General features: G+C 46.1%; 2 protein-coding genes and 1 pseudogene across 3 annotated transcripts; 2 read left to right on the forward strand and 1 right to left on the reverse strand.

Moving 5' to 3' along the window:
- Nucleotides 1-3,279: 3,279 nt before the first annotated feature.
- On the forward strand, nt 3,280-3,828 carry LOC308511578 (ferritin heavy chain-like; the record flags this gene model as incomplete). The annotated part of the gene is made up of 1 exon (XM_081081586.1): nt 3,280-3,828. The coding sequence occupies one exon, from the start codon at nt 3,280-3,282 to the stop codon at nt 3,826-3,828; it is 549 nt and encodes a 182-aa protein (XP_080937712.1).
- Nucleotides 3,829-20,124: 16,296 nt separating this feature from the next.
- On the forward strand, nt 20,125-21,726 carry LOC308511579 (protein FAM47E-like; the record flags this gene model as incomplete). Its single annotated transcript, XM_081081587.1, has 2 exons — nt 20,125-20,776; nt 20,864-21,726. The coding sequence occupies 2 exons, from the start codon at nt 20,125-20,127 to the stop codon at nt 21,724-21,726; spliced, it is 1,515 nt and encodes a 504-aa protein (XP_080937713.1).
- Nucleotides 21,727-23,867: 2,141 nt separating this feature from the next.
- On the reverse strand, nt 23,868-26,002 carry LOC308511580 (tryptophan--tRNA ligase, cytoplasmic-like; annotated as a pseudogene). Its single transcript has 2 exons — nt 25,967-26,002; nt 23,868-25,109 (listed from the first exon to the last, which is right to left on the reverse strand). The product of its transcript is annotated as a tryptophan--tRNA ligase, cytoplasmic-like (transcript).
- Nucleotides 26,003-27,930: the final 1,928 nt, after the last annotated feature.

A 27,930-nucleotide genomic window follows, 5' to 3' on the forward strand; every position in this document is an offset into this window, starting at 1 on the left:
TTCCATTTTATCCATATCCTCTGCAACACTTGCTGTTAGTTGATTTATTAGTAGCCATTCTGTGAGGTGCTAGCTCATTATGGTTTTAATTTGCATTTCTCTAACAACTTGAGGCCCAATGCATGAAATTCATGCAAGAGTAGGCCTTCCTTCCCCCAGCTTCTGGCACCAGCTTCCCTCTGGCACCTGGGACCTGGGCTTCCCTCGCAGCCCTGGCTTTGTCCAGAATGTTGTCCCGAAGGATGTCTGGTCTAATTAGCATATAATGCTTTTATTACTATAGAAGATTAGTGACATTGAACATCTTATCATATGTATATTGACCATATGCATGTCCTCTTCTGCCCATTTTTAATTGGGTTATTTGTTTTCTTAGTGCTAAGTTGTATGAGTTCTTTATGTATTTTGGATATTAACCCATTATGGGATGTATCATAGACAAATATTTTCTTCCATTCAGTAAGGTGTCTTTTCATTTTGTTCCTGGTTTTCTTTGTTGTGCAAAAAAGATTTTAGTTGGATGTAGTCCCATTTGTTTATTTTTTCTTTTGTTCCCCTTACCTGAGAATTCATATCCAAATATTTATATACCAGAGGCCCATTGCAATAGAAGATTCGTGCAATAGGCCTCCCTTCCCCTGGCTGCCAGCACCGGATTTCCTCCGGCACCCGGGACCCAGGCTAGGCTTCTCTGCTGGGGCCACAGCAGCGAGGCTTGGCTTCTCCACTCCGGCCGCAGTGAGCCTTGGCTTCTCTAGAGGCTGAGGAGAAGCCAAGCCTCTTAAGTCTCTAGTCGTCTTTAGTCCTCAGTCATCTTCAGTCGTTGCTCCATGCCTGAATATGCAAATTAACTGCCACCTTTGTTGGGTTAATTTGCATACCCATCCTGATTGGTTGGTCGCATAGCAGAGTTACACTAATTTGCATGTTTCACTTTTATTAGTACAGATATAAAAACCAAGTGACCTAAACGACCAGTCGCTTTGACATGCACTGTGGCTGGCCAACCAGCCTGATCAGAGGCGGTGTGGACCAGTCAACCTCTCACGTTCCCTCCCCTGAGCTGGCCCAGCCCCAATTAGCCGATTGGGGCAGGCTGGCTGGACCCCACCCATGCATGTATTCATGGACCAGGACTCTAGTATATATATCATTAAGAACAATGACAAAAAGCTTACTGCCTATCTTTCTTCTAGGAGTTTTATGGTTTTGCATCTTATATTTAACTCTTTAATCAGTTTTGAGTTTATTCTGATATATAGTGTAAGAAAATGGTCTAGTACAGGGGTGGGCAAACTTTTTGACTCGAGGGCCACAATGGGGTTCTTAAACTGGACCGGAGGGCCAGAACAAAAGCATGGATGGAGTGTTTGCGTGAACTAATATAAATTCAAAGTAAACATCATTACATAAAATGGTAAGGTTATTTTTTTTTTTAGTTTCATTCATTTCAAAGGACCGGATCCAGCCCCAGGGCCATAGTTTGCCCACGGCTGGTATAGTATCATTTTTTGCATGCATTTGTCCAATTTTCCCAGCATGAATTATTGACTAGACTGTGCTTATCCCATTGAATGTTCTTCCCTCCTTTGCCATAGATAGATTGCCTGTATAGGTGTGCTTGTTTCTGGTTTATTCTGTTCCATTGATCTATACATCTTATGCTAGTACCATGTTGTTATGATTACTGTGGGCTTGTAGAATAGTTTTATCCATGGTAGCATGATACCTCCAATTTGTTCTCCTTTCTCAAGATTGCTGTGGCTACATGGGATCTTTGTGTTTCCATATAAATTTTTGGATAATTTGTTCCAATTGTATGGTAAATGCCATTGGTATTTTGATATTGATTGTGTTGAATCTATATATTCCTTTTGCTACTATAGGCATTTTTTACATTAACAGTTGCAATCCATAAGAAACAGTTTATGCTTTCATTTATTTGCTTCCTCTTCAATTCCATTCTTCAGTGTGTGATTATTTTCAGAGTTCAGACATTTTACCTCTTTGGTTAAATTTACTGGTAGACATTTTTGATGCAATTGTAAATGGGATGTTTTCTTAATTTCTTTTCTGATGTTTCATGATTGGTACATAACCATGCTATGGATTTCTGAACACTAATTTTTTATCCTGTAACTTTACTAAATTCATTTACCAGTTCTAATAGCATTTTGATGGAATCTCTGGGATGTCAGCGTTGAGACCATGGGAACTGTCCCCCTTGGGGCAGACAGGGCGGGAGGAATGGGTGTCTGGGCTGTGCTGAGAGATGGAGAGGAGACAGAGTAAAGGGCGGGAAGGCCAGTTCCCAGGCGGGAAGATGGGAGGCGGAGGGTCGGTGAGGCTGTGGAGGCCGGGCTCTGCCCGCAGAGAGGGGGGCCTTGATGGTGAACAGGAGGAAGTGGAGGTCGCTGGCGTCACCAGGCCGAGGACGGGGTCAGGCTGTGGGAACTGTGGGAGCGGACGCTGACGTCATTCTGATGAAGCGTTGGGATTCATGCTGAGGCAACAAGGATTCCCCAAAAGGGCTGGGCGGCGGTTAAGGACACAACCACATCGGGGCCACATTCACCCAAGCTGCTCCGAGAAACCAAGTGCGGTTGACGTCCTGACAGCGGTCGCACTGGTCCTCACGGGTCACACTTTAAAACGCCATGAAGGCCAGGGCCCAGCATGAGACGGGCATGGAATCCGGAGAAGGTCGGCGCTGCCCGCCTCCTCGGCCCCCCTCAGCCCCCCTGTGAGGCCCCCGCCCCTCCCCCAGGCCCCTGAGTAACGGTCACTGCTTCCGGTCCCCGCAGAGCCAACCGCCACCGCCAGCGGCCCGCAGCCTCCTGCGTGTCTTGTCGCTGCGGCCACCTGACTCCGGTGCCCTGCCCTCACCCGGGACCCTCCGAGACCCCAGCCGCCTGTCTCCGGTGCCCTGCCCTCACCCGGGACCCTCCGAGACCCCAGCCGCCTGTCTCCGGTGCCCTGCCCTCACCCGGGACCCTCCGAGACCCCAGCCGCCTGTCTCCGGTGCCCTGCCCTCACCCGGGACCCTCCGAGACCCCAGCCGCCTGTCTCCGGTGCCCTGCCCGCACCCGGGACCTTCTGAGACCCCAGCCGCCTGTCTCCGGTGCCCTGTCCTCACCCGGGACCTTCCGAGACCCCAGCCGCCTGTCTCCGGGGCCCTGCCCTCACCCGGGACCTTCTGAGACCCCAGCCGCCTGCACCTGTGACCGGCCGGCCTCCTCCACTCCGCCTCGGCCTCTGACCGCTCCTGCGCCTGCAGACATGGCCACTCCTCCGCCCTCCTCTGAGCGCCAGCGCTACCATCCAGACTGCGAGGCCGCCATCAACCAGCAGATCGGCCTGGAGCTCTACGCGGCCTCCGTGTACACCTCCATCGCCGGCTACTTCCAGAGGCCCGACCGGGCCTGGCAGCAGGGCTCCCAGTACTTCCGGAAGCGGGCCCTCAAGAAGAGGGAGCAGGCAGACCGGCTGGTGTGGCTGCAGAGCCAGCGCGGGGGCCGGGTCCTGCTGGAGGACGTCCCCCGGCCGCAGCAGCACCAGTGGGACAGCAGCCTGATGGCCCTGGAGCAGGCCCTGCTCCTGGCGAAGAGAGTGGACCAGGGCCTGCGGCACCTGCACCGCCGGGCCACCCACCGGGAGGACGCCCACCTGTGCGAGTTCCTGGAGAGCCACTGCCTGCACCCACAGGCGGCCTTCCTCCAGGAGCTGGGCGGCCACATCAGCCAGCTGCGCCAGATGCAGGCCCCCGAGTCCGGCCTGGAGGAGGACCTGCTCCACAAGCTCACCCTGGGCGACGGAGAGGAGCACTGACCGGGACTGCCTTCCCGAGAGCCGAGGGGGCCTCCCTGCCCCGTGCCCGGATGCCCATGGCCACATTGCCCGTGCAAAACGGGCACCTCAGTTCTGTGTTCAAGGTCCACTGTCTCTTCAAATAAAGTCATTGGTTCTTAAATAAATAAAGGTCTTTCTCTCATTCCTGTGAGTAAATCCCTCACATTTCATTTTTAAAACAGGTATCCAGGAGTCTCCACCAAGGACTCAATTAGGTGCAGCTCGGGACCCTGGATGGAGGAGGGAGGAGTGATTCCATAGGACCCTGATGGAGGGAGGAGGGATTCCATATGATCCGGATGGAGGGAGGAGGGATTCCATGGGACCCTGAATGGAGGGAGGAGGGATTCCATAGGACCCTGATGGAAGGAAGAGGGATTCCATAGGACCCTGATGGAGAGAGGAGTGATTCCATTGGACCCTGATGCAGGGAGGAGGGATTCCATAGGACCCTGGATGGAGGGAGGAGGGATTCGATAGGACCCTGATGGAGGAAGGAGGGATTCCATAGGACCCTGATGGAGGGAGGAGGGATTCCATTGGACCCTGATGGATGAAGGAGGGATTCCACAGGATCCTGATGGAGGAGAAAAGAGGGGATTCCATAGGAGCCTGATGGAGGGAGAAGGGATTCCATCGGGCACAGATGGATGGCGGAGGGATTCCACAGGACCCTGATGGATGAAGGAGGGATTCCATAGGATCCTGATGGAGGAGGAAAGAGGGGATTCCATAGGACCCTGGATGGAGGGAGGAGGTATTCCACGGGACCCTAATGGAGGGAGGAGGGATTCCATCGGGCCCTGATAGAGGTAGGAGGTACTCCATCGGACCCAGATGGAGGTGGGAGAAGGGATTCCATAGGACCATGATGGAGGAGGGAGGAGGAATTCCATAGAACCCTGATGGATGGAGGAGGGATTCCATAGCACCCTGATGGATGAAGGAGGGATTCCATAGGACCCTGATGGAGGGAGGAGGGATTCCATGGGACGCTGATGGGGGAGAGAAGAGGGATTCCATAGGACATTATTGGATGAAGGAGGGATTCCATAGGACCCTGATGGAGGGGGAAGGGGGGATTCCATAGGACCCTGATGGGGGTGGGAGAAGGGATTCCATAGGACCGTGATGAAGGAGGGAGGAGGAATTCCATAGGACCCTGATGGACGGAGGAAGGATTCCATAGGACCCTGGATAGAGGGAGGAGGGACTCCATAGGACCCTGATGGAGGGAAGGAGGAGGGATTCCACAGGACCCTGATGGATGGAGGAGGGATTCCATAGGATCCTGATGGAGGAGGGAGAAGTGATTCCATAGGACCCTGATGGAGGGAGGAGGGATTCCATAGGACCCTGATGCAGGGAGGAGGGATTTCATAGGATCCTGGATGGAGGAGGTAGGATGGAGTCCAAAGGACCCAGATGGAGAGACAGAAAAAGGATTCCATAGGACACAGTTGGAGGGAGGGAGGAGGGATTTGTTAGGATCCTGGACGGAGTGAGGAAGGATTCCATAGGACTCTTGATAGATGAGGAAGGAGCGATTCCATGGGACCATGGATGGAGGAACGAGGAATATCATGGGACCCTGATGGAGGGAGGAGGGATACCACAGGACCCTGGATGGAAGGAGGAGGAATTCCATAGGACCCTAGATGGAGAGAGGAGGAATTCCATATGACCCTAGATGGAGAGAGGAGGAATTCCATAGGACCCTGGAGTGAAGGAGGAGAGGTTCTATAGGACCCAATGGATGGAGTGAGGAGGGATTCCATAAGATCCTGTTGGAGGAGAGATGAGGGATTCCATAGGTCCCTGATGGAGGCAGGAGGGATTCCATAGGACCTTGGATGGAGAGAGGAGGAATTCCTTAGGATCCTGCTGGAGGAGGAAGGAGGAATTCCATAGGACCCTGATGGAGGGGGAGGAATTCCAGAGAACCCTGGATGGAGGAGGGAGGAGGGATTTCATAGGAAGCCTGGATGGAGTTGGGAGGAGGGATTCCATACCTCCCTGATGGAGGGAGGAGGGATTCCATAGGGCACCGATTACGGGAGGGAGATATTCCATAGGAGGTAGGGAGGTGGGATCCCATAGGACGCTGGATGTAAGGAGGAGGGATTCCATGGGATCTTCATGGAGGAGGGAGGAGGGATTCCAAAGGATCCTGATGGAAGATGGAGGAGGGATTCCATAGGGCCCTGATGGAAGGAGGAGGAATTCCATAGGATCCTGATGGAGGGAGGAGGAGGGATTCCATAGGATCCTGATGGAAGGAGGTAGGAGGGATTCCATAGGGCCCTGATGGAGGAGGGAAGAGGGATTGCATAAGACACTTATGGTTGTAGAAGGGAATCCATACGACCCTGATGAAGGGAGGAGGGATTCCATAGTACCCTGGACAGAGAGAATAGGAATTCCTTAGGATCCTGATGAATGAGGGAGGAGGGATTCCATAGGACCTTGGATGGAGGAAGGAGAGGGAGTCCATAGGACCCAGACGGAGGAAGGGAAAAAGTATTCCGTATGATCCAGTTGGAAGGAGGGAGGAGGGATTCGATAAGATCCTGGATGGAGGGAGGAAGGACTCCATAGGACCCTGGATAGAGGGAGGAGGGATTCCATAGTATCCTGATGGAGGAGGTAGGAGGGTTTCCATAGGACTCTGATTGAGGGAGGAGGGATTCCATAGGACTGTGATGGAGGGAGGAGGGATTCCATACAACCCTGGATCGAGGAAGGAGGGATACCATAGGACCCTGATGACAGGAGGGAGGTGGGATTCCATAGGACCCTAATCGAGGGAGGAGGAATTCCATAGTACCCTGATGGAGGAGGGAGGAGGAATTCCATAGTACCCTGATGGAGGAGGGAGGAGGAATTCCATAGTACCCTGATGGAAAGAGGGAGGATTCTATTGGAACCAGATGGAGTTGGGAGAAGGGATTCCATAGGACCGTGATTGAGGAAGGAAGAGGAATTCCATAGGACCCTGAATGGAGGAAGGAGGGATTCCATAGGACCCTGATGGAAGTAGGAGGAAGTCCTAAGGATCTTGATGGAGGAGGGAGGAGGTATTCCATAGGGCCCTGATGGAGGAGGGAGGAGGGATTCAATAGGATCCTGATGGAGGGAGGAAGGATTCCATAGGACGCTGGACAGAGAGAATAGGAATTCCTTTGGATCCTGATTAATGAGGGAGGAGGGATTCCATAGGACCTTGGATGGAGGAGGGAGAGGGAGTCCATAGGACCCAGATGGAGCAAGGGAGAAAGTATTCCGTATGATCCAGTTGGATGGAGGGAGGAGGGATTCGATAAGATCCTTGATGGAGGGAGGAAGGATTCCATAGGACCCTGGATAGAGGGAGGAGGGATTCCATAGTATCCTGATGGAGGAAGGAGGAGGGTTTCCATAGGACTCTGATGGAGGGAGGAGGAATTCCATAGGACTGTGATGGAGGGAGGTGGGATTCCATACAACCCTGGATGGAGGGAGGAGGTATTCCATAGGACCCTGATGACAGGAGGGAGGTGGGATTCCGTAGGACCCTAATCGAGGGAGGAGTAATTCCATAGTACCCTGATGGAGGAGGGAGGAGGAATTCCATAGTACCCTGATAGAGGAGGGAGGATTCTATTGGAACCAGATGGAGGTGGGAGGAGGGATTCCATAGGACCCTGGATAGAGGAAGGAGGGATTCCAGAGGACCCTCGATGGAAGAGTTAGGAGAGATTTCCAAGGACCCAGATGGAGGGAGGGAGAAAGGATCCCTAGGATCCTTTTGGAGGGAGAGAGGACCGATTCCATAGGATCCTGGATAGAGGGAGGAGGGATTCCGTAGGACCCTGGTTTCCGAGAGGAGGGATATCCTAGGACCATGTTTCAGGGTGGGAGGACGGATTCCTTAGGATCCTGGATGGTGGGAGGAGGGATACCATGAGACCCTGATGGAGGGAGGAGGGATTCCATAAGATCCTGGATGAAAAAAGAGATGGGTATTCCATAGGATTCTGATGTAGGGAGGGAGGGAGGAGGGATTCCATAATTCCCTGGATTGAGGGAGGAGGGATTCCATAGGACCCTGGATGGAGGGAGGAGGGATTCCATAGGATCTTGATGGAGGGAGGAGGGATTCTATATGACCCTTATGGAGGTGGGAATAGGGATTCCATAGAATCCTGCATGGAGTAGGAGGTATTCCGTGGGACCCAGCATGGAGGAGAAGTTATTTCATGTGAACCTGGGTGGAGGAGGAGGTATTCCGTGGCACCTGGGAAAACAGAAAATTAACCTACCCCTTATTAACAATGCATATGAGGATGCAGATAGGTGGATGGTCTTCGACCCTTTGAATGTGGATGAATGTTCATGCTAAATGTATAAAATATATCCTTAAAATCACAGCTGTGCTTACCTCTGGTAAAAGGGTGAATAGAATGGGATTGGGCATGGATTAAAAGAAAGTATTCTTGTATTTAACCTACAGTTTTTGGTTTACTAAAATATGCAGATATTAACATTTGTTAACATCTGGGTAGCAAGATGGAGACCCCTTACTCTAAGAACAGAATAAATGAAATTGCAACACTGCAGATGATCCTTGGTCAATTGTGAGAGTAAATAGCTGCTCTGTGAAGAGCAGATCTGTTTTAACTTGCTCAGCTCTAACCCTACCCCATCCCTCCTTACATAGGACAGTAAAGATCTTTGGCATCTGAGCCTTTTAATCTCCCTAAGTACACTCCAAGACAGTGAATGAATTTAAGACAATTACAGACCTGCAGAGAAGGGAAACAATAGGACACATTTTCCTACAAGCAAAAAAACAAACTACTGTTCTAATGTGAGAAATATTGTGTTTATTTTGGCATCAGAAAGTGTTCCTATTCTACCTATAAGCTCTATGCCATGTATCCCCAAATGAGAAAGAAACTGAATAACTAACACACTCCACTCTCCCATTTTGAACAAAACCCTAGTAGTGAAATGGACATCACAATTCTAGATCAGATCCATGCTACTTACCGAGGTGAATCAAGTAAGTCCTTTATTCATAAATATAAATGGAAAAGGTTTGCCAGATGTATGAGGAGGGTAAAATAGAGGATCACAATAAACACACAAAACTATGTCATTGTGGGGGAAAACTCAGATAAAATATTGAAATAAAAGATAATTTTACTAAAAATTCAAATTCCTATTCTCAGAATTTTAAGGGAAGAAAATAGATTTATAAAATTAAAATGAAATATCTACTATAGAAGGAAACAATTAGAGGACAGATCAAGCACTTGCAAGATAGAAATATTTGCAACAGCATGGATTGACCTGGAGAGTATTGTGCTAAATGAAATAAGCCAGTCAGAGAAAGGTAAGTATCACATGATCTCACTCATATGTGGAATCTAATGAACAAAATAAATCCATGAAAAAATAGATCCAGAAACAATGTCATTTTGATTTTTAAAAAAATGAAAACTAAAAGGGGAAGTCAGTGGAATATTCTGATGTTGAAAAATGTTGCCACATTACAAGGTATCAGAATTATCTTAAATGTGCTTATTATAAGTGATCCAAGTCATGGTAACAACTACCTGTAAGACACAATCTTCACACGCTGTCTATTTAAGAAGCAAAAAAAGGGGACAATTTAGAAAGGTAAGTACTCTACATCAATAATCACTCTTCAGAAATATTTGCCTTGGGAGATGGTAAACAACTACAGCAGGCTCTTTTTCAATAGCCATATTTCCTAATGTTAACTGCCATAGCCAGGGTAGGATGAATACTTGGTGATGCTGATGTTCATACAGTAATGTAACCTCTTGTATTTAAGAGTGAAGAGAGCTCTAGAAACATTATTTGGAACTCCTGATGCTCATTCATTATGTTTCATTGGCTAATTTTATATATATGTATATATATATATCTCCTATCTAATAGTAGACAAACATGGTAATTAACCGTACCTCCGACATGGCTAATCAAGGAGATATGCAAATTAACTGCCAACCAAGATGGTGGCTAATTTGCATATGGCAGGCAGGGCGGGGCAGCGCCATCCTGCCTGCCTTGCTGCCATCCAGGCCTGCTATTTGCGACCGGGGCAGCAGGTGGCCCTTATGAGAACAGACCCAGGGCTGGCAGCAGGACCACAGAGATCAGCCAGCAGCCACGCCCACAAACGGCCCTCCCATGGGGATCGGAGGCTGCCAGGTGCTAATGCATGTATCTGCCAAAACGCACACCTGGGCTGCCTTTGCCCTGCGCAAACTATGCAGCTGGCAGAGGGGAGTGGGGCCGCTGGGAGCAGGGCGGGAACTTCCCGGGGTTTGCGTCAGGCAGCCCTTTTGCAGAGTGCAACTATCCCAACAGGTAGCTGCTTTCTCATTCACTTACTTGCTCATTCATTCACCCATTCACTCACTCATTCACTCACTCACCAAACCCTCTCAGGTCCATGGCACCGGGCCAGGCACAGAAGTTGAAGTAGTATAAGACAGAGCTATGTCCTCAAGATGTTAGTAATTCAGTATGCAGCCAGGAGAGGGGTCCCAGGCCACTGGGAACAGGGGGGAACTTTCCAGGGTGGGCTTCAGGGAGCCGTGTGTGAGGCTGGAACTTCTGCCATGTTGCCATGGCAATGCGGCAGAAGTTCCCGCCCCTTAGCTGCTTGTTCATTCACTTACTTGCTCATTCATTCACTCATTCACTCATTCATTATTCACGCACTCAACAAACCCTCTCAGGTCCATAGCAGCAGGCCAGGCACTGAAGATGAAGCAGGATAAGACAGAGCTATGTCCTCAAGATGTTAGTAATCCAGTAGGGCGAAGCAGACACATGAACGAGGCAGTTGTATGCACAGATGCAGTGTACTAGGTTCTGTGAGGGCTGTAACATACGCTGACTTTGTTCTCTTGACAAAATGGGGCCTCGGGAGCCAGGCCGCCCAAGCCTGTAGGCCTGTGCCTAGGCCAGGAGTGGCCGGGGTCCCCGAACATGACAGAGGGTGCAGGTCAGGTTGAGGGGTCTAGCCCCACCCCTCACCCTCACCCCCAAGTGCACAAGTTTTTAGAGAGATAGGGAGAGGGAAAGAGGGATAGAAACATTAGTGATGAGAGAGAATCATTGATCAGTTGCCTCTTGTAGGCCCCTACCGGGGATTGAGCCTTCTTGCCCCCACCACCTGGGCAGGTGACCTTCAACAAAATGTTACCTGGGACACTTCAGTCCCCAGGGTGAGGCTCTTGGCGAATCTTCTGAGCTTGGCGTGTCAGCCTTTTGAAAAAACCTAACTTAACTCTGGTGACATGTCACATATAGAATTTTTTTTACATTTGCAACCATACTAAAACAAAGATTTATATTTTTGATATTTATTTTATATAATTAACTGCCATTTAACAACAACAAAAAAATCAACCAAAAAAATGAGTTCGCGTGTCACCTCTGACATGCGTGTCATAGGTTCGCCATCACTTCTACCCAATGGTCCAAAACAGCTAGGATTCACTTGATAATTTCAATAAGGGGTAAATGTAATTTCTGTTGCACATCTATCACTCCTCTTTGGAAAAAGTATATGTCATATGTCAAATAGGGACAATAGTGAACTTTTTTTTTAATTTATTGCTTAAAGTATTACAAAGGGTATTACATATGTGTCCATTTTATCCCCCCGCCCTAGACAGTCCCCTAGCCTCCCCTATCCCCCAATGTCTTATGTCCACTGGTTATGCTTATATGCATGCATACAAGTCCATTAGTTGATCTCTTACCCCCCTACCTCCTGCCCCCCAACCCTCCCCGGCCTCCCCGCTGCAGTTTGACAATCTGTTTGAGGCAGCTATGCCTCTGTATCTATTATTGTTCAAAAGTTTATAATGGTCTCTATTATCCATGAATGAGTGAGATCATGTGGTATTTTTCCTTCATTGACTGGCTTATTTCACTTAGCATAATGCTCTCCAGTTCCATCCATGACGTTGCAAATGGTAAGAGTTCCTTCCTTTTTAGAGCAGCATAGTATTCCATCGTGTAGATGTACCACAGTTTTCTAATCCATTCATCTACTGATGGGCACTTAGGCTGTTTCCAGATCTTAGCTATGGTGAATTGTGCTGCTATGAACATAGGGGTGCATATATCCTTTCTGGTTGGTGTTTCTGGTTTCTTGGGATATATTCCTAGGAGTGGGATCACAGGGTCAAATGGGAGTTCCATTTTCAGTTTTTTAAGGAAACTCCATACAGTCTTCCATAGTGGCTGCACCAGTCTGCATTCCCACCAGCAGTGCACAAGTGTTCCTTTTTCTCCACATCCTCTCCAGCACTTGTCGTTTGTTGATTTGTTGATGATAGCCAGTCTGACAGGTGTGAGATGGTACCTCATTGTTGTTTTGATTTGCATCTCTCGGATGATTAGTGACTTTGAGCATGTTTTCATATGTCTCTTGGCTTTCTGAATGTCCTCTTTTGAAAGGTGTCTATTTAGGTCCTTTGCCCATTTTTTGATTGGATTGTTTATCTTCCTTTTGTTGAGTTGGATGAGTTCCCTATAAATTTTTGAGATTAAGCCCTTATCAGATATGACATTGGCAAATATGTTTTCCCACACAGTGGGTTTTCTCGTTGTTTGGTTGATGGTTTCTTTTGCTGTGCAGAAGCTTTTTATTTTGATGTAGTCCCATTTGTTCATTTTCTCTTTAGTTTCAAGTGCTCTAGGAGCTGTATCAGTGAAGAAATTGCTTCAGCATAGGTCTGAGATTTTGTTGCCTTTGGATTCTTCTAGAATTTTTATGGTTTCCTGTCGTACATTTAAGTCCTTTATCCATTTTGAGTTTATTTTTGTGTATGGTGTAAGTTGGTGGACTAGTTTCATTTTCTTGCATATATCTGTCCAATTTTCCCAACACCATTTATTGAAGAGACTATCTTGGCTCCATTGTATGTTCTTGCCTCCTTTGTCAAATATTAATTGAGCATATTGGTTCGGGCCGATTTCGGGGCTCTCTATTCTATTCCATTGATCTATATGCCTATTCTTGTGCCAGTACCAGGCAGTTTTGAGAACAGTGGCTTTGTAATACAACTTGATATCTGGTATTGAGATCCCACCTACTTTGGTCTTTTTCAGGATTGATGCAGCTATTCGGGGTCTTTTTTTATTCCAGATGAATTTTTGGAGAGTTCGTTCTAGATCTCTGAAGTATGCCGTTGGTATTTTAAGGGGGAGTGCGTTGAATTTATAGATTGCTTTGGGTAGTATGGACATTTTAATGATGTTGATTCTACCAATCCATGAACACGGTATGTTCTTCCATCTGTTTATGTCTTCCTCTATATCTTTTTTCAACGGCCTGTAGTTTTCTGAGTAGAGGTCTTTTACCTCTTTAGTTAAGTTTATTCCTAGGTAGCTTAATTTTTTTGGTGCGATGGTAAACGGGATTGTTTTTATAATCTCTCTTTCTGAAAGTTCACTATTGGTGTATAGAAATGCCTCAGATTTCTTGGGGTTAATTTTGTATACTGCTACATTGCCAAATTCATGTATTTAGTCTAGTAGCTTTTGGATGGAGTCTCTAGGATTTTTGTATGTATAATATCATGTCGTCTGCAAATAAGGACAGTTTTACTTCCTCTTTTCCAATTTGGATGCCTTTTATTTCTTCTTCTTGCCGAATTGCAATGGCTAACACTTCCAGTACTATGTTGAACAGGAGTGGTGAGAGGGGGCAGCCCTGTCTTGTTCCTGTTCTTAGGGGAAATGGTGTTAGTTTTTGTCCATTGAGTATGATGTTGGCTGTGGGCCTGTCATATATGGCTTTTATTATGTTGAGGTATGATCCTTCTACTCCCACCTTGCTGAGAGCTTTTATCAAAAATGGGTGTTGAATTTTGTCAAATGCTTTTTCTGCATCAATTGATATGACCATGTGGTTTTTTTATTTCAATTTGTTTATGTGATGTATCGTGTTTATTGATTTGCGGATATTGTACCATCCTTGCATCCCTGGGATAAATCCTACTTGGTCATGGTGTATGATCTTTCTGATGTACTGCTGGATCCGATTTGCTAAGATTTTGTTGAGGATTTTGGCATCTATGTTCATGAGGGATATTGGCCTGTAATTCTCTTTCATTGTGTTGTCTTTACCTGGTTTTGGTATTAGGGTGATGCTGGCTTCATAGAATGAGCTTGGAAGTGTTCCTTCCTCTTGAATTTTTTGTAGTAGTCTGAGGAGGATAGGTTTTAGTTCTTCCTTGAATGTTTGGTAAAACTCCCCTGTGAAGCCGTCTGGTCCTGGGCTTTTGTTTGCTGGAAGCTTTTTGATGACTGCTTCAATTTCTTCCATAGTTATTGGCCTGTTGAGATTTTTAGATTCTTCCTGATTGAGTTTTGGAATGTTGTATTTTTCTAGGAATTTGTCCATTTCCTCCAGGTTGTCTACTTTGTTGGAGTAGAGCTGTCCATAGTATTTTTTAACAATCATTTGTATTTCTGTGGGGTCTGTTGTTATTTCGCCTCTATTGTTTCTGATTTTGTTTGTTTGGGTCCTCTCTCTTTGCTTCTTGGTGAGTCTGGCTATAGGTTTGTCAATCTTGTTTATCCTTTCAAAGAACCAACTCTTGGTTTCATTGATTTTCTGTATTGTTTTTTTGGTCTCTATGTCATTTATTTCTGCTCTAATCTTTATTATCTCCTTCCTTCTGCTCACTCTGGGGTTTTCTTGTTGCTCGCTTTCTAATTCTTTGAGTTGTAGAGTTAGCTGATTTACTACCATTTTTTCTTGTTTTTTTGAGATAGGCCTGTAGAGCTATAAACTTCCCTCTCAGGACTGCTTTCATTGTGTCCCATAGGTTTTGGATTGTAGTGTTTTCTTTGTCATTAGTTTCCAGGATGTTTTGAATTTTTTCTTTGATTTCATTGGTAACCAAATCAATATTTAATAGCATGCTATTCAGCTTCCAGGTGTTTGAGTATTTTGGGTTGTTTTTATTGTAGTTTATTTCTAATATTATGCCATCGTGGTCTGCGAAGATGCTTTTTATAATTTCAATCTTCTTGAATTTGGGGATACTTTGCTTGTGACCCAATATATGGTCTATTTTTGAATATGTCTTATGAGCATTTGAGTAGAATGTATATTCCCTGGCTTTGGGGTGAAGTGTTCTGAAGATGTCTATTAAGTCCATCTGATCTAGTGAGTCATTTAGGATTGCTGTATCTTTGCTGATTGTTTGTCTAGAGGGCTTATCCAGTGTTGTCAGTGGTGTATTAAAGTCCCCTACTATGATTGTATTGTTGTCGATCTCTCCTTTGATATCTTCCAGGAGTTTTTTTTTATGAATTTGGGTGCTCCTGCATTGGGTGCATATATGTTTACCAGAGTTATATCTTCTTGTTGTATTGATCCCTTTAGTATTATGAAGTGGCCTTCCTTATCTCTTGTTATGGCCTTCACTTTGAGGTCTATTTTGTCCGATATAAGTATTGCTACCCCAGCTTTCTTTTCCTTTCCATTTGCCTGAAAGATATTTTTCCATCCTTTCACTTTCAGTCTGTGTGGGTCCTTTCTAATGAGGTGGGTTTCTTGTAGACAGCAGATGTATGGGTCATGTTTTTTTATCCATTCAGCCACTCGATGTCTTTTGTTTGGAGCATTTAGTCCGTTTACGTTTAAAGTTATTATTGAAAGGTACTTGTTTGTAGCCATTTCTGTTTTTGTGTGGCTGTTTTCTTTCTGAGCTTTTTATTTCTTATTTTTATACCAGTCCCTTTAGCATTCCTTGCATTGCTGGCTTGGTGGTGATAAACTCCCTTAGCCTTTTTTTTGTCTGTGAAGCTTCTTATTTCCCCTTCAAGTTTGAATGATAGCCTTGCTGGATAGAGTATTCTTGGATTCAGTCCTTTGCTTTGCATCACTTTGTACATTTCTGTCCATTCTTTTCTGGCCTGATGTGTTTCTGTTGAGAAATCATTTGACAATCTAATGGGAGATCCCTTCTATGTAACTTTCCGTCTCTCTCTTGCAGCCTGTAAGATTCTCTCTTTGTCCTGAACGTTTGCCATGGTAATTATGATGTGTCTTGGTGTGGGTCTTTTCGGGTTCACCTTGTTTGGGACTCTCTGGGCTTGTGTGACTTTTTTCTTCCCCACCTCAGGGAAATTTTCTGATATTATTTCTTCTAATAGGTTTTCTAATCCTTGTTCATCCTTCTGTTGTTCTGGTACCCCTATTATTCGTATGTTGTTTCGTTTCATGTTGTCCCAAAGCTCGCTTAGACTCTCCTCCTGTCTTTTAATTTTTTTCTCCAATTGCAGTACATTTTGGGTGTGTTTTGCTTCCTTGTCTTCTAATTCACTAATTCGGTCTTCCGCTTCTCCTAGTCTACTGTTGATACTTTCAATGGAGTTTTTCATTGCAGCTATATCACTCTTAATTTCTTCTTGGGTCTTACTTTAGTTGTTGATTTTTTCATCTGTTTCTTTTAGCTTCTTGCAGAAGTTGTCGATTTTTTCCTCCATCCGGTTTATGCACTCTAGGACCCTTATTCTGAATTCTTTTTCTGTCATGTTGCATGCCTCTGTATTACTTAGCTGCTTTTCTGGAGAGTCCTCCTTCTCTCTCCTTTGGGGGTTTCTTTGTCTGCCCATGTTTGATCTCACTGACATATCTAGACGTTGAGTCGTTCAGTGGTTGCTCCCTTGGTGGCAGTGACTCCTTGGTCTGTGGTTGCTCTTCGGGAGGTTGCGGTAGCAGCTGCTCTTCAGTTGGCAGCAGCTCCTCTGGTGGGTGCTGTTCACAGCTGTGGTGGCTCTTCTGGCTGGTGGGGCGAGGTTTCACGTACAGCTGCTGTTCCTCAGCAGAGGGTGTGGTGCTCAGGAGGTTGCTGTTGCTTGGATCTGCTGCGTTGTTTTAAAGGCACAAAATACAACACAACAAGGCACCACGTACCAGGCTCTATACACAAATATATTCACGACATTAATAACCCCAAATAAAGGTGACCACCTGAATTAAGAGAATTAGGGGATAAGGAAGAAGGAAGAGAAAAAGATAAAAGAGAAAAAAGAAAAGAAAAGTAGGGACCAAAAAAAGGAGTGCAAAAATGAAATTGGGAAAATGAAGGGGGGAAAATAAAAGCGAGAAAAGAAAAGAAAAGAAGAAAGAAAAAAAAAGAGTGAAAAGAGAGAATGAAGTGGAAGAGGGGAAGAGACTTTTTTATATGAGGAGAATACTCCTATAGAACAGCCATTAATCCCAACAAATTCCAGCAACAGCTCTCTGGAGATGAAGGCAAACTAGAAACAACCAATAATATAATGATGAAAATAGAATGCAGAACACTAATCCCAAAATAAAATAAAGAGAAAATAAAATGGCACTTTAAAAAAAATGGTAAAATGGTAGCAGTAATAATACTGGTTAAAAATAAGAAGGTAGTAATTAAAAGGGTAAAATCAGGTGATGGAAAAAAGAAGAAAAAAAAAGAAGAAAAGAAAAAGAAAAAAAAGAAAAAAAATTGGTTTCTTAGTTAAAAGGTGAAAAAAGAAAAAAAAAAATGGCAGTAGTGAAGCTCCTTCGGTTCTTCTATTCTTCAGTGTGGCTCGCCTTAGACCTGCCAGGTATTCAGGAGAGTGTTGAGTTTCCCTGCGATACACTGTTCCTCTGTGTTGTAAACCACAGTCCTTATTTTAAAGCAAGCCGCATTTGTTTCCCAGACTGCCTTATTTTGTGTTTAGCAAAGAGTCAGTTTGTGGGTCAGCCTCTGGGTAGCAGTGTTCTGGGGTTGGCCTCTGAGGTTATAGGGCCTCTCTGTCCAGTGGAAGTTCACTGCCCAGAGCTGGCTGCGTAATAGTTAGTTACCGGCGCTGTGTTGTTGCTGGGATTAATAGTGAACTTTTAAAGGGCTTTGAATATACTGGGCATTACCTTCAGGCTACTTGTCATTTTTCCTATGAAAATGTCACTTCGTTCGTATCCTTAAACGGAGATATTCTCCCTGTGCTTCATACTGCAGGAAACTATAATATTAATATTAATAATGATATTAATAATAATACTAATTTACAAGCAACGATTTCTAGAATAGATTGAGTTCCCACTGAATCGTGGTCACTGATTTTCTATTCCTTAGCTTCATATTTTAATTTATACCAACCATCTTAAGTCATCTTAGCTGTATTAATATATTTAATGCTATTTCATTGATTTGCAATTTCAGCCTGCTTCACTTAACACTTACTCAGAAAGAATGTACTTCAAAGGTGATGTCTGAAGAAAATCTTTAAAATAATCAGATGGCAAAAATTGATGGGAAATTGATTATAGGGAAAATATAGTGTTTGTATCTTTAATTGCAAGAGTTTGAATATTGGACACACTGCCTCATACAAAAGGAGAACTGAACCAATGTGTGCTGAATAACTAAATGAATAAAAAATGTATTTGAGGACAAGATTCAAGTTGCTGCCATGGTTGAAGAATTACATCCAATCTGCAATTTGTGTATTAGTGTATCATTGGCTATGACCAAGAAAAATCCATGCTGCATTGAAATTGTAAAACACCTAATGTTATATGCTAAGGACTTTATTATTTATTTTTTTTAAGTTGAAGTAGATGGTTATCCTGAGAATTAGGGAAAAAAGTAAAATAGGTTGGTATGGATTTTAAAAGAGGCATTTGTTTCAATAATGTCGGTGTGATCTACAATTTCTAATCATGGAGAATAGCAAGAATTGACGGTACCAGGAGATGGACAGCCCGACTTCACAAAGGGCTGTCCATCTCCTGAAGATGTGAACACTCATGGCCCTCGGGCGGGCTTTCTCCCCATGATAGTTCGGAAGCCGTGGTAGACCTTTGCAAAGGCAGACTCACAAATTGATGGAGACGAAACAAAAAAAGTTGATCATATTTTCTCTTCTGGCCAAAGTAGAGTAACAGGTATCAGATTTATGCCCTGGAGCACGTGAAAAAATAATGAAAGAAAATAAGATAAAATTATGAAAGACACTGGACATCAGGAAGCAGGGACAGATGCCTCACAGATAGGAAATAAATGAGGTGACTCCTATGATGGCTCCACATTCCTTCTGTTTCTAGGCCACAGCTCAGAGAGGTCACGCTATGTAAAGGAGATGGAGCTAAGACACCACAGAGAACAATGTGGGTAGAGATCTCAAGGCAGACAACCAGAGAGCAAAATGAGAGAAAGAGACGGAACTCTAGAATCTTGCACCCCACAAGAATGATTCAGGGGATTACTGATCAGCTCGTGTGTGAATATTAGAAGCCAGGAAAGAAACCACTGGAAAGGATTCTTGATAACTGATACTCACACAGGGCCTGCAATAGTGACCTTTACTGTCAGCCAGACTAGAAGATCTCTAGATGCACAGGCATTGAATAATTTACATGGAAGGGTCTTGCTTCAGTAGTGAGGAACAGTTAATTAACCATACCACATGGTCTAACAGTATTTAGCCATGTACTATCACAGGGAACTGCTCTGGTTATTTAAATCAAATCTTAAAAAGGATCCCAAAGAATCAAGCTCTTTCCAAGAAACACAACAGTATCTAAAAAGGGCAAATATTATTTGTAAAAAGAAAATGGATGGTGAACAACACATGGGTTTTAAGTAAAGACAGGATCCGTAGTAGGGCACTGACCTATCCTTTGTCCTCAGGCTTTACTATGGCACTGTTTTCCTGATTATGTTGAAATGTTACCTTAAAAGATAATTGATCTTGATTTCTGAGGGGGATTTGGGGTGCCATCTTAAGTTGTATACCCAATGCCTCACTCACTTCACCCATATTTGGGCAGATATCAAAACCTGACGGCTGTGAGTACATAGAAAAAACATGGTTCTCAGAAGCTCCCGCCTTTCAATTGTTACCTATAATTTATCCAGGAGAAATGAAAGTACTTGTATGAAGATGTGAACACGTGAAATATTCGTGACGCCTTGATTTCCAAACAGCTTCAAACTGGAATCAGTCCAAAAGTCCATCAAAAGATGAATGGGGAGCTGACCTGTGGAGGAGTGCCCATACACGGGAACAGTTCTGTACCACAAGCAAGAATGCAACCTTGCCGGCCATCCCCGGACAATGCAGGCTGTGCAGGGGCACGTGCTGACCCACCTCGGGAAAGAATAAGCATGAGTCAGCACCAGGCAATGGTCTCCTAGCAACGGGGCCGCTGGGACAACAAACCCCTGAAGCCACTGGGCGCCCTGGGCCAAGGGCGCCATGGCGTGCCAGAAGTGGCCCTTACCTGAGCCCCACAAGGGGTGGCTGTTAAAGTCGGACCTGAGGAAGAAGGCGCTCATAGAGTCAGGGCTGATCAAGCCGTGGCAGTCAGGGCCGAAGCTGGACAAGAAGCCGGAGCCCAGCAAGAAGTGGCTGCTAGGGCCAGGACCGCTGGAGCCCGTGCCCCTGGGCATGAAATGTAAGCCCTGGTTCAAGGACAGGGACAGGTTGCCTTCCCGCTATCTCTCCAGGCAGAACAACAAGCTTGGGAAGTGCCCCACCTCCATGGACAGCCGGCGGTGGGTATTTGTGAAGGAGGGACTGGACGACTTCAGAACGGGCTGTCCATCTGCTGAAGATGTGATCACTCGTGGCCCTCGGGAAGGCTTTCTCCCCATGATTGCTCATAGAATTCCCCGCCCTCCGCCCAAAAAGATTCACAGGCAGCCGCCCACGGGAGCGGACCTGTGTTCCAAGCTCTCGCCAGCCCAGCGAGCACGGAAGGCCTTTGTAGAGAACATTGAAGCCAGCCTGACCCAGCATTCCTTGGTTAACTGCCCGAATCTGGAGGAAGCTCTCCCTCCAGACCTCCTGCTCAAGGTCCTGGAAGTGCTAGATCCTGACAGGAAGATGGAGGACACGTGGGCGTATTGTGAGGGCACCAAGGAAAGAAAGAAGACCCCCACACACCTGTGTGAAGAACATCCTGAGGAGGTCAACCTGGAGCCTCCCCAGGCAGTGAACCTGGAGCCTCCTCAGGCAGTGAACTTAGAACCTCCCGAGGCAGTGAACCTGGAGCCTCCCCAGGCAGTCCACCCCAAATCTGCCTGGAAGCTCAACCTGGAACCTCCCGAGGAGGACAACCTGGAACCTGAAGACCAAGCCTACGTGGAAACGGCCAAGGAGAGTCTCCAGTCATATTTATTCAGTTTGTTTCCTGAGGAAGAGACAAATGCAGCATGCACAATGGATATCCCCAAGGATCCTGGGCTCCAGAAATCAAGAAGAAGAATTCGTGAATTCTGCAGATGGATCGATGATAATTTTGGAGACATAGGCATTGATGAAGAGGACCTCATGAAACAGTTTCAAGTTGAGTTAGAGGTCCCACTCACCCATAATACAGTCAAAATAAAGAAAATAAGCCAGCTTCCTTTGAATATAAGGCCCTGCAAACAGCTAGATGACATACAGCAGAGAAAATTCTCCATGCAGGAAGGTAACTGGGAAAGGAAACTCCGCAAACAACAAGACCCTTATAAACCCAAACGGGAGAAGATAAGGTATGGAGCATGGTACCTGGACCCCAAATCCTGGAAAAAGCTGGTCAATGACCAGCCCTTTCCCGACCCTAAAGCCGTCCCTGACAAGGAACATTTGACCGATGGAAGGCATCTTGAACCAGACATTATTGATGAACTTTATGGACCAATTGCCTTCAAAGATTTCATTGTAAGCAAGGGCTACAGGATGCCAGGTGTGATTGAGAAGATGTTTATGAGGAAGGGATGGAACTATGAGTCTGTGAAGACTCCTATACACCGAGTAATGAAACTCCTCTCCAAACCCAAAGAGGAGGATTCAGGGGACGAAGAGGATTAGACAATTTTCTATTTACTGCTCACTTGGCTAGTGTGTCTCTCTCATTTTAACATAAGTCAGAATTCACCATGAGTGCCTCACTGTGTATGGACAATTTGATTCCACAATATCTGTAAATTTTTAACACCTATTTCTAATAAAACTTTCTGAATTAGCTTCTGCTTCAATGTGTTATGTATTTTACCAACTATGAAGTAAATATTTATATATACTCCTCTTGGTTTTGGTTGTGTTAGGAGTATTATATTTTCATTTCAATTATTCATTAAAAATGACCATAAATAAATGAATTACTTAAAAAGGATCTTGTTGCCCAGCCTATGTGGCTCAGTGGTTGAGTGTAGACCTATGTATCAGGAGGTCATAGTTTGATTCCTGCTCAGGGCACATGCCCGTGTTGCTGGCTCGATCCCCAGTGTGTGTGTTGGGGCGGGGGGTACATGCTGGAAGCAGCCGATTAATGTTTCTGTGTCATCATTGATGTTTCTCTCTCTTCCTCTCCCTCTCTGAAAATCAGTAAAAGTATATTAAAAATTGTGCCAGCTACAACTTGGGATGAATTCCAAGATAATCGTGCATAATGAAAGAACTATCGCTCCGATAATACTCAATTTATAATGCATTACGACAATTATTTTGTTAAGCACAACTTGTAACCCGTAGCCGAAGTAATTTTATGCATTTTTTTTTTAATTGTCCATGGCTACCTTTGCACTACGACATGAGAATTTAGGAATTATCACAGAGATCATATGGCCTGCAAGCATAAAATATTTCCTATCTGATTTTTTACAGTAAAATTTACTGTCCCCCTGATCTAGAAGGAAAATATATTCATACATATATTAAATCAATTATTCCACTCTTCAGCTGAACAGAAGATAATACATGCTCATCTATGGAATAGAATAAAGTAAAATATTTTTATAAAATTAACTATTTAGTTAGAACTTTCTGAACACTTTTCAAATCTGCCTATGACTTTTAATATCCTTAGGGTCAAAAATCCCTGAGGCATATCATCATATTTATGATAGTCCCTGTTTCTTGTAATATCTCTCCATGTGATGACTTGTCATACAGAGATTTCCCATGACTCCAAAAATGTGGGTGTTAAATGTGAGGTAAAGCAGCCTGAACATGATAAAGACAGACTAACTTTCTTTCCACTGAAATGGCTAATTAATTCAATGGGATGTCCACAAAGGTAGGTTGGCCAGGAAACATGGATTGTATGTCACATATATATTCTATCCCTACACCCACCACCCATGGGACCAAAATTAATTTATTTAGGGTATTGTGCTAAGGAGTCGACCCTTCACCTCCATGAAGGGATTTCCTGGGATATTCTTCTGCTTTCCCAGACTACACAGGGCACAAGACTGAATGTTTTCTTTGGTGCCTAGGGCTGCTGTTTGTTCTCTACAGCCCAGGACACCAGCAAGGCACTGCTCTTTGCAGTCCTCCGAGCCAATCAAGTGTCAGGACAAAGGTTTCTACAAAGAACACACATTCCCCTCAGCTGCCACAGGGTGGGGGCACAGTGTCTGCTTAGGGCCAGTCCCTGGAAGCAGCATGGGGAGGCTCAGGGAAGGGCAGAGGTTCCAGGAGAACACATGAGGTATGGATTTCAGGAAGTGAGCTGGAAAGTTTCTCCCACAGACTCAACTTAATAAAAGGGGCCACCTGGGGCTAATACTCAGTGTGAAAAGCAGCTTTCAAGCTGGGAGATCTCTCAGTCAAAAGCACAGCTAGCATTTCTGTTTGATTTTGGGGGGATGGGCTGAAATAGGCCTGTGCCCATTAAACTTCCTGAAATGAACACCTAGACCAAAGGCTGTATAACCATCAGGCTTTAAGGGTGTATGTAGAGTGGGATGTTGTCCAATGGAGGTCCTCCTAGGGGCAGAGCAGGCAGCTCACAGGGTGTCTTTGGAAAGGATGACACAGGGAGAAACAGTACTGACAGACACACAGAGTTACAGACACCAGGAACCGGAAGCCACGTGACAGAGCCTCTGGATAAATTATGGTTCCTTCTGTGCAGATATAAAATGGGCATTATTGAAAGTCATAGGACAGCTCTGGGCAGGGGTGGGGGTGTGTGTCAAGAATTCTTTGAATATCTCTTCCATAGCCTACTTGCACCTGGACTGGTGCTCTGCCAGGAGGGGCTGCAGGACCTGCATGAGCTCCTTCTTGAGCTCCCAGGTGAGCATGGCTCCACTGCTGTAATCCTTCCTGATCTGCTCCAGCTTGTCCTCATCCTCGAGCAAGAAGGTCATGTACATGAAGGACACGTCCAGGTGGCCATTTCCCCCAAACTGCCTGTGCTCCTCCATGATGTGTCTCCGTCCATAAAACACATACTTGTTGACCTTGGTCTTGATCTGCTTGGCTGTATCTGTGAGGAAGTGGGCCAGTTGGGGTCACTGGCACTCCTTTGGGTCAGAGTTCCCTGCAGGGAGGGGAAGAAGGTCGAGTGCAGCAGGGTGGTTTAGGATAGAAGATCCTGGGTGTGACATCTCTTGTCATCCTGAAGTAAGGATCCTGGTTGATGGCACAGGGGCTGAGGCCCTGGACGTCCATCTCGCTCCCGAAGTTCTGTGGGAATGAGTTACTGAAGAAGGGAGCAGCCTGGATGGCAGGAAAGCTGATCTTCGCCTTGCAATCACTGTCTGCAAAGCCAAAAAATGCCTTTCACTTGGTTGAAGGTCACGTGCTTCTGATCTTCACCATATTCTTGTAGAAGTCTGTGCTCACCCCCATGTAGTCGAGGTCAGAGAAGATAGGCTTGTTGATGTCAAAGCCACAGGTGATGATGTCCTTGGCATTTTCCATGGAGTAGCCATAGGCCTGGTCCAGGGTCAGGACTTCCACAGGTACTTCTACTCATCTGCCATCTGGATGAGCAAGAGCACATTCAACATGTCCTGCAGCCACTTTGTGAAAATGAACGGGATGTGGTGGCCTACATGCATGGCTTCGGAAGAGGGGCCCCTGCCCATTTACCAGCGAAACAGCTTCTTGTTTTCATAGGCATCAGGAACTTGGTTCATGTCTCTGTTTGAGAAGAAGGTGCATCTGTGCAGGAAACAGTGCAGTCTCTGGCCCGTGACTCTCTCTATTCTGTTTATCAGCTCTTGGTCAATGTTATTGCTTCCAAACAGACAATGAGCTTGTCATAGTCACTGCCTTTTGCACTGTTCTTCTGTTCATTTCAGGGGTCCACAAAATCCATTTCAGCTTCCATGGCACCTGGACCACTAACCCAGGTGCAAGGTTCTCTGGAATGCAGTGGCCTTGTAGCTCTCCCCCGTGGCCACGTTGTAGCTCATTTTTAGCAATAACAGCCTCTTCCCTGCAGAATCAATTTCATCCTGGGCTGCGGGGGACACTGAAGAGGTGGCCCGTGGAGTAGCTGAGATCTCTGTGCAGCTGGGCTCTTCTTTTATAGTCTCCCCCCTCTTACTGTTTCCTTTTTTAAGCCCCTTTCTTCTCTTTTCTTCTTGTTCACCCCACCCTGCAGCTACTTGCAGTAAGAATTTCTTAGAAATCAACCAGTTTCTCACAACCACTTGAGCCTCTTGACCAATTCCTCATGAGACAGTCCAATCAGGTTTTGGTTGTGAGTGTGTGTATTTGGGGGAGGGTAGGTGTAGAGACCAATGAAACCCACTCTAAATTCAAACTATTAGCCGGTCATTGCATCATTAGCTGGTCATTAGCCACCCCACACTGCAAGCTGGCCTCCATTTAACATCCACACTCACTCCCCATCTCACATCCTTAGTCTCAGTATGAGAACTGAGTTTTCATTTGTCCTCATGGGAAGAAAGGCAGACTCCAAGTGCCCTGCGGGTATTGTGCACTAAGGCAATGTTGTGAAAGATCAGTTCTGGGGTCACAGGGACCTGAATTTCCAAAGACAGCTTTGACTTTTTTTAAAAAAAATATTTTTATTCATTTCAGAGAGGAAAGGAGATGGAGTGAGATGAAAACTTCAATGATGAGAATTATAGATCATGTGCCTCCTGCACACCCCCTACTAGGGACTGAGCCCATAACCTGGGCATGTGCCCTTGACCAGAATCAAACATGGGACCCTTCAATCTGCAGGTCAATGCTCAGTCCACTGAGCCAAACCGGTTAGAGCTGGCTTTTTCTTTTCTTTTTATTGCTGAAAGTATTTTACATGTCCCTTTTTTTACCCTAGTGACCTCTCCCAGCACCTTACCCCCAAATCCTTCACCATCCCATTGTCTGTGTCCATGGGTTATGCATATATGCACATGAGTTCAGTGGTTGAATTCTTCCTCCCTCCACCCTCTCCTTCTTTCCCTAGTGTGTTCCATGTCTCTTTGACTCTAGGTCTATTTTTTCATCACTTTATGTTCTTAGTTATTTTTCACATATGACTGAGATCATATGATATTGATCTTTCTCCCACTGGCTTATGCAAATTAACCGCCATCTTTGTTGGGTTAATTTGCATACTCATCCTGATTGGCTGGTGGGCATAGCAGAGTGATGCCAATTTCCATGTTTCTCTTTTATTAGTATAGACTAGAGGCTTGGTGCACAAAAATTTGTGCACTGGCGGGGGGGCGTGTCCCTCAGCTCCACTTGTGCCCTCTCACAGTCTGGGACCCCTTCGGAGATAATGACCTGCTGGCTTAGGCCCGCTCCCAGTTGGCAGAGGGCAGGCCCAATCCCTAGGTGCAGCCCCTGGTCAGGCTCAGAGTAGGGCTGATTGGGGAGTTGGGGCGCCACCCTCAGTCACGATCAGGGTAGGGCCGATTGGGTGGTGGAGGTGCCACCCCCTATCACAATCGAGGCGGGGTCAATGGGGAGGTTGCGGATTCACCCCCTCTCATGCACAGAGCAGGGCTGATAAGGGAGTTGGGGCGCTGCCCCCTCTCACACACAGAGCAGGGCCAATAGGGGAGTTGGGGCACCACCCCCTGTCACACACAGTACAGAGCAGATCAGGGGGTTGGGGAGCTTCCCGCTATCAGGCACAGAGCAGGGCCGATCAGGGGGTTAGGGTGCCATCCCCTGTCATGAACAGAGCAGAGAGGATAGGGAGTTGTGGCCCCGCCCACTGTCACACACAGAGCCGCAGGGCGATCTGGGGGTTTGGGCGTTGCCCCCTCTCACACTGCTTCAGGGGCCAGGAGGCCTCGTGGCTCCACTGATCAAAGTCCTGGGAGGCCTTGCGGCTCTGCTTGTCACCAGGGCAGTGAGGTCTCGCTGCTCAGCTGATCCAGGTGCTAGGAGGCCTCACAGCTCCGCTGATCCCAGGTTCGGGAGGCCTCACGGCTCCGCTGTTCTCGAGTTCGGGAGGCTTTATGGCTCCGCTGATCCCGGGTTTGGAAGGCCCGGCGGCTCCACTAATCCCGTTGCTGGGAGGCATATTACCCTTTCACTATATACTATAGAGGCCTGGTGCATGAGTGGGAAGCATTTCTTTTGCCCTGAAGGGTGTCCCGGATCAGGGTGGGGGGGGTCCTGCTTGGGTGCCTGGCCAGCCTGGATGAGGGGATGGTGGCTGTTTTCAGTTAGTCACACCACCTACAGGGTGGGTGTCCCCCCTGGGGTGCCTGGCCAGTCTGGGTGAGTGGCTGAGGGCCGTTTTCAGGCTGTCTGGTGACTAAAGCTCCCAACCTCTCCTTTTTTTCTTTCTTTGTTTTTTTTTTTTTTTATTCTGGGATTTATTTACCTTCTATGGCTGTCACTGCAGCTGAGAGCCAGCTTTAGCTCTGAGGCTCGGCTCCAGCTCTGAGACCTCGGCTGCTGAACTGAGGTATCTGGTTTGTTTGGCTTCTATAATTGGAACACTGTTGCAAATCCAGCTTGGCCGGCTGGTTGAAAGCATGGTGTTTATTTAGCTTCTATAATTGCAGCATTGCTTCTTAGAGTGCAGCTCAGAGGCCAGCAGTGGCAGGCGGGGAACCTTGGCTTCCTCCATCACTGAAGCAAGCAAGCCTCCTGTTTGCTTCAGCTGCCTGGCTCTCGGCCGCCATCTTGGTTGGCAGTTAATTTGCATATCACCCTGATTAGCCAATGGGAAGTGTGTTGGAGGTACGGTTAATTACCATGTTTGTCTATTATTAGATAGGATAAAAAAACCAAGTGACCAACATGACCAGTCACTATGACATGCACTGTGGCTGGCCAATCGGCCTGATCAGGGGTGGT

The sequence above is a fragment of the Myotis nattereri genome, assembly GCF_964212035.1.
Source record: "Myotis nattereri genome assembly, chromosome: X".
Lineage (NCBI taxonomy): Eukaryota > Metazoa > Chordata > Mammalia > Chiroptera > Vespertilionidae > Myotis > Myotis nattereri.